General features: G+C 45.6%; 2 protein-coding genes across 20 annotated transcripts in view; both read left to right on the forward strand.

Moving 5' to 3' along the window:
• CADPS2 (calcium dependent secretion activator 2) overlaps window positions 1–13,422 on the forward strand; it is a 506,535-nt gene that overhangs the window by 51,863 nt on the left and 441,250 nt on the right. The window lies entirely within an intron of this gene.
• Window positions 6,226–7,152, forward strand: LOC118666462 (taste receptor type 2 member 41-like). Its single transcript, XM_036328834.1, has one exon. The coding sequence runs from the start codon at window positions 6,226–6,228 to the stop codon at window positions 7,150–7,152; it is 927 nt and encodes a 308-aa protein (XP_036184727.1).

Genomic DNA, 13,422 nt, shown 5'->3' on the forward strand with positions numbered 1-13,422 from the left:
AAAAATCATCTGAAAATATATGAAGAAAGAATTCAGATCTAGAAACTAGGGAGTCTTAACTAACTTGTCCTTGGAAATGGTTCTGGTTCTTATGCCTAAATATAAATCTGTGCTAACATGTTCCATTTTTAGAAAAGAAAAAAATATGTAGCTTTTTAACTTTGAAAGAAGTAAATTGGCTGGAGATGGCTTTTTTGTCAGTTAGTAGGTTTCCAGATCTGTGTTTTTTTATTTTTATAGAAAGACTTGAACAAAACTGAGCAAATTAATTTATTCAAAAACAACTTTCAATAACTTAGACCCACTTTTAGAGATTAATATACATACAGTGCTTGAAATTTAAAATGAAATTCAAAAGTTGTTTCTTTTTTCTTTAAAATGCTTTCAAGACTTTAATTCAGGGTCTATGAATCATATTGCTTTTTCTGTTTGATTTTTTTTATGGCCTGTTATTGATAAAAATTTTGACCTATAATAATACAAGGTTTGCACAAGACAGAGAACTAAGCAAACATAGGTTTATAATCTGTGTAGCATGCAGGACAAAGGGGGTGGAAGAAAATGTGAATGCCAAACATCAAAACTGTGAGATCTAGCTGTTATTATTCCTTTAAAATGGGAGAGGTGATACTAATATGTAATCTTCTATACTAATAAAAGGGTAATATGCTAATTAGACCGGGAGACCTTCTGGACGTCCTTCCGGACAAAGCCATGGTTGCAGGGCCGAGGCAGACGTGGTTAGGGGTGATCAGGCCATGAGGGGAGGGCAGTTAGGGGTGATCAGGCTGGTGGGGGGGCAGTTGGGGGCGAGCAGGCTGGCAGGGAGGGCAGTTGGGGGTGAGCAGGCTGGTGGGGGGGCTGGTTGGGAGCAAGCAGGCCAGCAAGGGGGGACAGTTGGGGGTGAGCAGGCTGGCAGGGTGGGGGCAGTTGGGGGTGGTCAGGCCGGGGGGCAGTTGGGGGCAAGCAGGCTGGCTGGGGGGGGCAGTTGTGGGCAAGCAGGCCAGTGGGAGAGGCAGTTGGGGGTGAGAAGGCCGGCAAGGCGGGGGAGTTGGGGGCGAGCAGGCTGGCAGAGTGGTTAGGGGTGATCAGGCAGGCAGGCAGGTGAGTGGTTAGGAGCCAACAGTCCCGGATTGCGAGGGATGTCCGACTGCCTGTGGGATTGGGCCTAAACTGGCAGTCGGACATCCCCCGAGGGGTCCCAGATTGGAGAGGGTGCAGGCCTGGCTGAGGGACCCCGCTTCTCATGTACGAATTTTGTGTACCGGGCCACTAGTCTATATTAATAAAAGGGTAATATGCTAATTAGACCAGGTCAACCAGACATCTTCCTGCCGTCTGGTCCTCCTTCCAGTCCTTCTTCGTGGGGGCCAAGGCAGAGGTGGTTGGGGGCGATCATGTCGGCAGGCAGAGGTGGTTAGGGGTGATCAGGCAGGCAGTTGGAGGCGTTTAGGAGCGATCAGGCAAGCAGGCAGGCAGGTGAGCGGTTAGGAGCCAGCGGTCCTGTATTGTGAGAGGGATGTCTGACTGGGATTGGGCCTAAACTGGCAGTCGAACATCCCCTGAGGGGTCCTGGATTGGAGAGGGTGTAGGCCGGACTGAGGGATCCCCCCTCCCATGAACGAATTTCATGGACTGGGCCTCTAGTCTTCATATACTGTACGGAGATGTCCAACTTCTGGTTTGAGGATGTTTTGTGATTTGAAGTGATCTTGGGACAACCTATTTGATAAGAGTAAAGGGAAAAGTCATACGGTCTGCTGGAGTTCTTATTTTCTGGCAGGAGAAGATTCCTGCCAAATAAAGGTAAAAAGAATGGTGGAAGAGAATGATATAAAATTATGGTTTGTGATATTATGAATATGTCCCATTATACATGGAAAAGCTCTAGCTGTTTAGGCTTCTCAGGCCAAGTTACCCCCTGAGAAAACCACTTTTCCCTCTCCCGTCATTCTCCAGCAATCCTACTCTTCTATTTTCTTCAAAGCACCGATTTTTATGTGAAAGTGTCTTGTTCCTGTGTTTCCTTATTGTCTGTTACCTTCCATTGGACTGCAGGTTCCATAAAAGCAGGAATCCCACCTCTTTAGTTTGCTGCTGTTCCCATTGTCTAGAATAGGTGCCCTGTGTGTATAAGTGCTCAATAAATACGCGTTGAGTGAATGAATGAATGAATGTGAAAACTGTATAAGGAACAGATATCTGAGAGTGAGAAAAATGCATATTCACCCAATTTCAATGGGCCCTCTCTTTTTATTGTGAATTATTTTTAGAACAATTATACATTCATGCTGTGGTGGTAACAACCTTTATATTATTTGTATGACTAATTTTCTTAGCTGACTTTCTTATGACAAACAAAAATACTTTAAACAAATGTGGAAGAAGGACAAATTTGATATATTAAACAGAAAACATTTGAGTATGGATTGACTTGAATCTATTTTAATGTGGAAAAATATTTTTATTTTATTTATTTAATTTCTTTTTTTATTGTTTAAAGTATTACATATGTCTCCTTTTCCCCCCAGTGACCCCTCCCGGACACTCCCATCCCCCAGGACAAGCCCCACTGCCCCAGTGTCCATGTCCATTGGTTATGCTAATATGCATGCATGTAAGTTTTTCGGTTGATTTCTTACAGCCTCCCCTTTCCACCCCCTTCCCCCTTCCCTGCCTCCCTCTGAGGTTTGGTTCATTCGGTGTTTCTCTGTCTCGATCTATTTTTGTTCATTAGTTTATGTTGTTCATTATATTCCACAAATGAGTGAGATCATGTGATATTTATCTTTCTCTGACTGGCTTATTTTGCTTAGCATAGTACTCTCCAGGTCCATCCTGTTTTTATTTTTAACATGGTCTCATAGGGATCTCTCTTCTAAAATAATTTTTACTTATTGATTTTAGAGAGGAAGTGGGGCGAGGGGGGGGGTGGAGGGGAAGGGAGAGAGAGAGAGGTAAATTTGTTGTTCGACTTATTTATGCATTCATTGGTTGATTCTTTTTTTTTTTAAATATATTTTATTGATTTTTCACAGAGAGGAAGGGAGAGAGTTAGAGAGTTAGAAACATCGATGAGAGAGAAACATCGATCAGCTGCCTCCTGCACATCTCCCACTGGGGATGTGCCCGCAACCCAGGTACATGCCCTTGACTGGAATCGAACCTGGGACCCCTCAGTCTGCAGGCCGACGCTCCATCCACTGAGCCAAACCGGTTTCGGCTCATTGGTTGATTCTTGAATGTGCCCTGACCAGAGATCTAACCCGCAACCTTGGCATATTGGGAGGATGCCAACTAAGCTACCCAGGTAGGGCTGGGATCTCTTTAATTTGGTATTGGAGGACAGTACTCACACATGCCTTGTAAGCTACAGTATCTCAGTGTGGTAGACAGACTCTAATTGGCCCCTCATGTCCCCCACCCCTGGTACCCTCACCATTGTATAACCCCCTCCTTTTGAGTGTCTGTGGGGAATGTGACTTGCTTCTAGCCAATAGACTATAACAAAGGTGATAAGATGTCACACCTGTGATTACATTTTGATATTTAAGGCTCTCTCTAGAGACTCACTTTGCTGGCTTGAGCCTCCATGTTGAAACAGTCCACTTGGCAGACTTCAGGCAGCCACTAGGACCTGAGGTTGACCCTCAGATGACATCAAGCAAGAAGCAGATGCTCCTCAGTCCCATAACCACAAGGAAATGAATTTTCTCAGTGGAAGCGTACAACTAGTTTAAAACATTGTCAATCATTTATATCTCAGAGGCCAAGAAGGATTTAAGAAGAGGTTTGCTACCAAGGTATCTGAGTTTGAAGGGGGTGACTACTCCTAAGTAAGGATGGACATGTAACAGGGAAGCTTGGCTAGATACAGACTTCTTTAGCTTCAGTATTTGCTTAGGTCTTGGCCATATGAATGTCTCTCTGTACTCCTTGCTTACATACTTAACTAGGGGCCCAGGGCACGAATTCATGCACCTTGAAAGGAACTGTGGGCCGCAAGGCTGTGGTGGGCCCAAGGGCAAGTCTCGGCCCATCCTCCATGCCCCCATCTGGCCCCTCCCGCCATGGCCCCCAGTCCATCTTCTGGCAGCCCCGCTCCCGCTGCCACTGCTTCCACGCGCTGATGGCGTCGGCCCTGCTCACACCCGCTGATGGAGCAATTGGGGCCAGCACCAGCAGCAGGTGCAAGTGGGCCAGCACCATCAGCAGATGTGAGCGGTGGCTGCTGCCCTATCTCCCCTCAGGAGCAGGGGGAGGTGGAGAAGCCCTCAGCATGACTGGCAGGCACCACTCGCACCCGCTGATGGCACCGAGCAGTTGGGACCAGCGCCGGACGCCTGCAGCGGGTGTGAATTGTGCCATCGCCAGCAGCAGGAGCAAAAGGTGGCTGCCAGCCCCAATTGCCCCTCAGGAGCTGGGGAGGTGGAAAAGCCCTGAGGGGCGATCGGGGCCGGCATCCACCACTCGCACCTGCTGACAGTGCTGAGCAATCCGGGCCGGGCGCCAGCAGCAGGTGCAAATGCTGGGTAGGAGCAAAGAATTTTTAGTAACCACCAGAGGCTCTCCCTGATGACAGCAACTGATGCCCCGCCTTGGTCTGGTGCTCCCACTCACCTGCTCCACCATCCACTTGCACCCCCTGGTGGTTAGCGCACATCATAGCAACCAGTTATTCGATTGGTTGTTCAGCCATTCAGTCTATTTGCATATTAGGGTTTTATATATATACTAGAGGCCTGGTGCACAAAAATTTGTGCACTCGGAGGGGAGGAGGGGGTCCCTCAGCCCGGCCTGTGCCCTCTCGCAGTCTGGGACCCCTCAGGGGATGACCACCTGCTAGCTTAGGCCCGCTCCCCGGGGGATGGGGCATAAGATGGCAATCAGACATCCCTCTGGCAGCCCGGCAGCCCTCGGGGGATGCCCACTTGCCAGCAGGGAGCAGACCTAAGCTGCAGTAGGACATCTTTAGCACTGCTGAGGAGGCAGGAGAGGCTCCCACCACCACCGCTGTACTGGCAGCCATCAGCCTGGCTTGTGGCTGAACAGAGCTCCTCCCATGTGAGAGCACCCTGACCACCAGAGGGCAGCTCCTGCATTGAGTGTCTGCCCCCTGGTGGTCAGTGTGTGTCATAGTGCCAATCATTCCCAGTCCTTCTGCTGTTAGGGTCAGTTTGCATATTACCTTTTTACTATATAGGATAGAGGCCTGGTGCATGGGTGGGGGCCGGCTGGTTTGCCTTGAATGGTGTCCCGGATCAGGGTGAGGGTCCCGCTTGGGTGCCTGGCCAGCCTGGATGAGGGGCTGATGGCTGTTTGCAGCTGGTCACACCCCCTTCAGGTTGGGCGTCCCCACTGGGGTGCCAGGCCAGCCCTCCTTTTTTTCTTTCTTTTTTATTTTGGGATTTATTTACCTTCTATGGCTGTCACTGGATCTGAGAGCCGGCTTTAGCTCTGAGGCTCGGCTCCAGCTCTGAGACCTCGGCTGCTGAAAGCAGGTATATGGGTTTGTTTGGGTTCTATAATTGTAACACTGTTGCAGTCCGCTAGCTCCAGCTCTGACGGCTGAAAGCAGGTTTCTGGGGTTTATTTACCTTCTATATTTGCAACATTGTTTCTTAGACTGCAGCTCAGAGGCTGGCAGCGGCAGGCCGGGAACCTTGGCTTCCTCCATCACTGGAGCAAGCAAGCCTCCTGTTCGCTTCAGCTGCGTGGCTGCCAGCCGCCATCTTGGTTGGCAGTTAATGTGCATATCTCACTGATTAGCCAGTGGGGAGGGTAGCGAAGTTACGGTTAATTACCATGTTTCCCTATTAGATAGGATAGATATCCTGAGAATGACCTGATGGGGAGGTGTGTGTTTACAGGGCCCACAGATGGCATAAGAAAGATGAAACTTAGTCACAGACTCGCTGAGAAGCCCTCTACATTGATGTTAACCATGGCAACATGTAGGCAAAACCTGAAAAACCAAATCAGGTGCGGTTGGTAGCATAATGGTAACTGAGCCTGGGAGAAATTTGCATCCTGCTGAGCCAAGCTCACCTTTCCTCCATAGCCATAGCCAAGCATCTTCCTTTTAAGTGAGCTCTGGCTCAAATGCAGAACCTGAGCATTCTTTTCACATCCCCTGAGGAAAAATCAAAAGAGGGGACTGTGAGTGGGGGTAGGAAGGAGGCCAAGGACCAAGGCGCAAGGCTGGTGACCAGAGGAGGGGCCAAAATGCAGCCGGCATTCACAGCCCTCTTCATGCTGCTCTTTGTCCTGCTGTGTTTCCTGGGAATCCTGGCCAATGGCTTCATTGTGCTGGTGCTGAGCAGAGAGTGGAGGCGGCTTGGGAGGCTGCTTCCCTCTGACATGATCCTCATGAGCTTGGGTGCCTCCCGTTTCTGCCTGCAGTGGGTTGGAATGGTGCACAACTTTTACCTCTTCTTCCACCTGGGGGAATTCAGCAAGGGTCCTGCACGGGAGCTCTTTGGTCTCCAATGGGACTTCCTGAATTCAGCCACCTTCTGGTTTGGTACCTGGCTCAGTGTCTTCTTCTGCATGAAGATTGCTAACCTCACCCACCCGACCTTCCTCTGGCTGAAGTGGAGGTTCCCAAGGTCAGTGCCCTGGCTTCTGCTGGGCTCTCTCCTGATCTCCACTGTTGTCACCCTGCTCTTCTTCTGGGGAAACTACGCTGTGAATCAAGGTTTCTTCATTAGAGAAGTTTTTGGGAATATGACCTACATGGAGAGGGTCATGAGGATGGAAATTCACTATTTCCTACCCCTCAAATTCGTCACGTTGTCGATTCCTTGCTCTGTTTTTCTGGTCGCGACTGCATTGTTGATTCATTCTTTGAGGAGACACGCTCAGACAATGCGGCAAAGTGCCCACAGCCTGCAAGACGCCAGCACCCAGGCTCACACCAGAGCTCTGAAGTCACTCATCTTCTTCCTCATTCTTTACATTCTGTCTTTCATGTCCCTGATCATTGATGCTGTAGGCTTCTTTTCAACAGAGAATGACTGGTTCTGGCCATGGCAAATTGTAACCTACCTGTGCACATCTGTTCATCCCTTTATCCTCATCCTCAGCAACCTCAGGCTTCGAGAGGTGTTCAGGCAGCTACTTCTGTTGGCCAGGGGCTTCTGGCTGGTCTAGGTGCCATGGCCTCCTTATTCTAACCCCCAGAAGAGACTCAAGTGAGGATGACAGAACCACGGCCCATTTACATGGAAATATCTTCATAGGTAGATGTCTACTGGATCATGCTGTTGGCTCCTCCTTTGAAAGGAGAGAAGGAGTACAAAATCTGGGAACACTGAGCATGATACCTCTCTTGGGACACTGTTAACATAGGGCTCTGTGGGTCCCAGAGAGCCAATATTGTTCAGAAGGTCAGAATACAAAATTTTGTGCTATTCTCTGTTTGTCTATTCTCGTGTTGAGAGAAAGCCTTCAGTTAAATGTCTTAAGTATATTATCTTATCTTGAAAGCCTAATGGGAAATTAAGAGAAAATATGTCCACAACTGAATTAGGGTGTAGATGGGGAAGCAGCAACCTTCGTGAGGATAAAGTCAAGGTTACTACTAAGGGACAGGTGTGGTAGATGGTGGCTGGGCTGTGAGGTCTAAACGCCCTTCCTTTTGTGGAGATTCTTCCTCACACCAAGCTTGGGTAATTTGGTTTTAATTTTGTTAAAGCCACTTCAAGGTTTCTTTACACTACCCCCATCTAATTGATATTTCCATTGTTCTGAGTTTGATTTTCTCCTCTCTGATGTCTAAGTGGCAGTCAGACTTTTTTCAGGTTTATTCTCCCCCCTCAAGCAAATGTCACCAAGTCACACGTGAATAGAATAAACATGTACTTTTGTTCTGAAAAACAAACATTCAAGAATTTCCCTTAGTTTGTGTTAAAAAATTATTGAACCTCTTTTTTTTTTTTAAAGTAAAATAGTGATCCTATTAAATCTTTGTTTAAATGTTTTAAAACGGTTTGCTCCAATTACTATGCAATTGTTTTTAGAAATAATTTTGTAGAAAACTTTAATTAGAGTTGGGTGCCTCTAAGGCAGGCTTGAAAGTTTTTGCTAAAAGGCATCAATGTGCAAATTTCAGAGACCAACTGGTAACTGGATAAGGAGAAATTTTAATCTCTTGGAGTGAAAATTAGGGTGAATGCTGAGTGGATGCATACTTTAGTGTTGCCACTAATAGCATTCAGTAAATGAAAATTGATTTTTGAAGCATATTTTATTCTGATTGAGTTATTATAGAAGAGGAATTGCGGAAGTAGAAGAAAAACAGTCTTGAGGCCTTAGGCTTACTAGCATTTCAGAAATGCTCTACCATTTCATGTTCACCAATAAAGTTTGAAAGTTTCCATATCATCCTGTCCTTCCCAGTATCGAGCATTACAACTTTAAAATAGTTAATTTAAAAATAGTTAATTTAATCAAAACAGTCTTATTGTTTAATGTGCTTTCTTTTTATTACTAGAGCAATTACTGGTAGACGAACGTATTAACTCATGAATTGTTCATGTCTTCTCTCTTTTTATATTGATACTAGAGGCCCAGTGCATGAAATCGTGCACAGGTGGGATCCCTCAGCCTGGCTGGTGATCAAGGCCTATGGGGGGGGCCTGCCGGCAGGGGGAGGGAACCCCAGGAGGTTGACCTGCCGGCAGCGGGGAGGAACCGTGGGAGGTTAGCTGACCAGTGGGCGGGGACGCAGGAGGTTGACTGTGGGAGCACACTGACCACCAGGGGGCAGCTCCTATGCTGAGCACCTGCCCCCTGGTGGTGAGTGCACGTCATAGTGACTGGTCGACCAGTTGTAACGTCGCTTAGGCTTTTACATATATATAGATACTAGAGGCCCGGTGCACAAAAATTTGTGCACTGGGGGGGGGGGTCCCTCAGCCCTGCCTATGCCCTCTCGCAGTCTGGGACCCCTTGGGGGATGACCACCTGATGGCTTAGGCCTGCTCCCCGGGGGATGGGGCCTAAGCTGTCTATCAGACATCCCTCTGGCAGCCCGCAGCCCTCGGGGGATGTCCACTTGCCAGCAGGGAGCAGGCCTAAGCTGCAGTCAGACATCCTTAGCACTGCCTAGGAGGCAGGAGAGCCTCCCACCACCACCGCTGTACTGGCAGCCATTAGCCTGGCTTGTGGCTGAGCAGAGCTCCCCCATGTGGGAGCGCACTGACCACCAGAGGACAGCTCCTGCATTGAGTGTCTGCCCCCTGGTTGTCAGTGTGTGTCATAGTGACCAATCATTCCCAGCCTTTCTGCTGTTAGGGTCAGTTTGCATATTACCCATTTACTCTATAGGATAGAGGCCTGGTGCATGGGTGGGGGCCGGCTGGTTTGCCCTGAAGGGTGTCCCGGATCAGGGTGGGTGTCCCGCTTGGGTGCCTGGCCAGCCTGGATGAGGGGCTGATGGCTGTTTGCAGCTGATCACACCCCCTTCAGGGTGGGGGTCCCCATTGGGGTGCCTGGCCAGTCTAGGTGAGGGGCTGAGGGCCGTTTTCAGGCTGGCCAGCGGCTGAAGCTCCCAGCCTCTCCTTTTTTTTCTTTTTTTTTTTTTTATTCTGGGATTTATTTACCTTCTATAATTGAAACTTTGTTGCTGTCACTGGAACTGAGAGCTGGCTCCTACTTGCTCCAGCTCTGAGGCCATGGCCTGCTGAAAGCAGGTATCTGGGGTTTGTTTAGCTTCTATAATTGCAACTTTGTTGCTTTCGGAGCTCAGAGCCGGGCCACGGCAGGCAGGGAACCTTGGCTTCCTCCATCACTGGAGCAAGCAAGCCTCCTGTTCGCTTCAGCTGCGTGGCTGCCGGCCGCCATCCTGGTTGGCAGTTAATTTGCATATCGTGCTGATTAGCCAATGGGAGGTGTAGCAAAGGTATGGTCAATTACCATGTTTGTCTATTATTAGATAGGATAGTTTTAATAAAGGTAACTTTTACCCATTTCATGTAGAGCAATTTCCTTGCAATTTGTTTGACTTTTAATTTTCCTTGAGATGTTTTTACAAACAAAAGATTTGTGTATTTAAAATTAATGATTCTTTGTTACCTCCTTTGCCTGGAAAGTTTTTGGTATGAAGAGCCTAGAGTTTTACCTTTATTTTCTTATAGTTTTATAAGTTTTAAGTATCTTGTGTATGTGTAAAAGAGTGCATTTAGTTATTGGATTTGTAATAATTATGCATATGGATTTGTGAATAACTGACATCCACCTCCTCACCTAGAAGTATGGTCTGTTTCACCAATTATTTAAGCCTTCCTTTAAATCTCTCAGTAAAGATATGTTTTCTTTATATAGACTCCTTGAACCTTCTATATATTTTTTCACAGTTTAGTTTGTGGCTATCTTTGCCTATAGATTTTTCTGTTACATTAAATAATTTTTATTCTCCAGGAAAGCTCTTGATTTTCTTGGGTAAATTTAGCTTGTATCCATTGAATTCATTGACCTTCCTCATTTATCAGTGATAACTCAATTAATTCAGGCTTCTTAGAAAGTAGTATCTAAAAATGAAGTGACATTCTTGTTTTGTTTTTTTTTATACTATTAATGGGATTGCCATCAGTTTCTCTGCCATTAAGAATGCTTTCTGGGCCCTGGCTGGGAAGCTCAGTTGGTTGGAGCGTCTTCCTGATACACCAAGGTTGAGGTTCAGTCCCCAGTCATGGCACATAGAAGAATCAACCAATGAATGCATAAATAAATGGAACAACAAATTGATATTTTTTCTCTTTCCCTCCCTCCTCCTTCCTCCCCCTCTCTCCTTTCCTTTCTCTCTAAAGTCAATCAGTAAATAAAAAATTATTAAAAAATAGAATGCTTTTTGATTTTTTGAAGTATAGATTGTGTAATATTATTCCCAAGATTTACTTAGTTTTAAAAATCAGAATTTCATATTGAAATTGACAAACACATTTTTAGTATATATTAAGATCATTCTATGGAGTCCTAAAGTGTGACCTAGTAGTGATATACTAATAGAATTTGTATCTTAAGCTGTTCTTGAAGAATTCTGTCCTCTAGAATCTTTTCTAGGGGCTTCACATTGTCTTCCTAACTTAATTTTAAACTCTTCTTTCTTTCACTCTTCCATATCCAATGAGTCAGCTCAGTACCATTTCTACCCCTAAATTAGTGAAATCCACCCCCATCCCCCACTGACCCATTACCCTGCTAGTCCTCACTCTTCTTCACCTAGTTTGTTGGAATGGCTCCCTAACTGGTCTGCCTACCTGCCTTTCTTCTTCTTCTTTTTAAATTTAAATTCTTTATTGTTTAAAGCATTATATGAGTCTCCTTTTCCCCCCATTGACCTCTCCCCAGCGCTCCCACTCCCTAGCACATGCCCTCACCCCCCTACTGTCTGTGTCCATTGGTTATGTTCATTTGCATGCATTTAAGTCCTTTGGTTGATCTCTTACCCTCAACCCCCACTTTCCCTCATAGATTGGACAGTCTGTTTGATGCTTCTGTGTCTCTGGTTCTATTTTTGTTCATCATTATATTCCACAAATGAGTGAGATCATGTGATACTTATCTTTCTCTGACTGGCTTACTTCACATAGCATAATGCTCTCCAATTACATCCATGCTGTTGAAAATGGTAAGAATTCCTTCTTTTTTACAGCAGCATAGTTAGTATTCCATCGTGTAGATATACCCGTTTTCTAATCTACTCATCTGCTGATGGGCCTTAGGCTGTTTTCACATCTTAGCTATGGTAAATTGTGTTCCTATGAACATAGGGCTGCATATATCCTCTCTGATTGGTGTTTCTGGTTTCTTGGGATATATTACTAGAAGTGGGATTACTGGGTCAAATGGAAGTTCCATTTTTAATTTTTTGAGGAAACTCCATATTGTTTTTCACAGTGGCTGCACCAGTCTGCATTCCCACCAGCAGTGCAAGAGGGTTCCTTTTTGTTCACATCCTCTCCAGCACTTGTCATTTGTTGACGATAGCCATTCTGAACAGGTGTGAGATGGTACCTCATTGTCCTTTTGATTTGCACTGTCTGCCTTTCTTCTATCCTTTCTCTACTATGAGACTGATTTCCCCCCCACCCCTGAAACATAAGTTTGATGATATAAGTTCAGTTTTTAATATATATATTTTTTATTGATTTTGGAGACGAAAGGAGAGAGAGAGAGAGAGAGAGAGAAACATCAATGATTAAAGAGAATCATTGATTGGCTGCCTCCTGCACGCTCCCTACTGGGGATCGAGCCCACAACTGGAATTGAACTCGGGACCCCTCAGTCCACAGGCAGATGCTCTATTGACTGAGCCAAACCAGCCAGGGCTATCAGTTAAGTTTTTAAAGCTGGTCAGTAGTGTCCCATCGCCTTCATTGTGAAGCTGAAACTTTTACGTGAGTCATTTCTGGCTTTGATTTTCTACCTTCAGGTCCCTATGGTTGCCCCTGTTCCAGTCTTATTTTCACTTAACTTTATAGACTCATGATAGGAAGTTCTCATAGCGTAGAATGATCTACCACCATCTTGCTTGCCTGGTGACTCCTTCAGCTTCCCTCTTAGGCTCAGAATTCACATGGTCTTGGAAGTGTTTTCCCATACATTGGCTTTGCACTCTCGAGTTAAGGTGTCTCTCCTCTGTAGTTTCATTATATCCTTCACATTTGTATTCTTATTGCACAGTGTTTTAGTTTTCTTGCCTCTTTCTCCACTGGAAACTTTTTCAGAGCAAGAGTGGTGTATCTTATCCATCTTATTCACTCTTTCTCCTAAGTAGAGGAAGTTCAGTAACTGTCAGGTGAGTGGCTGACTCAATGCATAGACTACCAATAGCCTGCATTAGAGAAGACCCTTGTCTTTTCCTCTTATTCCTCCTTGCTACCGGAGTTTTCTTTCTAAAAGGTAAATCTAATCATTCAGTCTGTGGCACTGACCAGTGGCCCTTGTTTGTACTAGTAGGTACATCTCTGAGGAAGTTACTGTCTCTTGCCAACATGATCTTCCTGACTCTGTTTCTTTAAGGTGAGCTTTTAAAAATTCTTAATTTAGGGAACCCTCTTAGTCCCTCGTGTTTTTTTTTTTTTTTTTTTTTTTTTTTAATTTCTATAATAGCATGGCTCAGTGGTTGAGCATCAGCCTATGAACCAGGCAGTCACGGTTCGATTCTTGGTCAAGAGCATTTACCTGGGTTTCAGGCTCCAGCTTCAGTGTGGAATGTGCGGGAGGCAGCCGATCATTGATTCTCTCTCATCATTGATGTTTCTATCTCTTTCTCACTTCCTCTCTAAAATCAATAAAAATATATATATATTTTTAAAATTTCTGTAATAGAATTTTCTTTTGCCACTTACGTTATTAAATTGATTTCATCATCTGCAGAATGTAGGCTCAGAGTAGGGTAGGGAAAAATTTGAAGAA

Source organism: Myotis myotis, unplaced genomic scaffold (genome assembly GCF_014108235.1).
Source record: "Myotis myotis isolate mMyoMyo1 unplaced genomic scaffold, mMyoMyo1.p scaffold_m19_p_11, whole genome shotgun sequence".
Classification (NCBI taxonomy): domain Eukaryota; kingdom Metazoa; phylum Chordata; class Mammalia; order Chiroptera; family Vespertilionidae; genus Myotis; species Myotis myotis.

What these genes read in the sequence shown, in the direction of transcription:
- LOC118666462 (XM_036328834.1), top strand. Translation starts at nt 6,226, where the DNA reads ATGCAGCCGGCATTCACAGCCCTCTTCATGCTGCTCTTTGTCCTGCTG.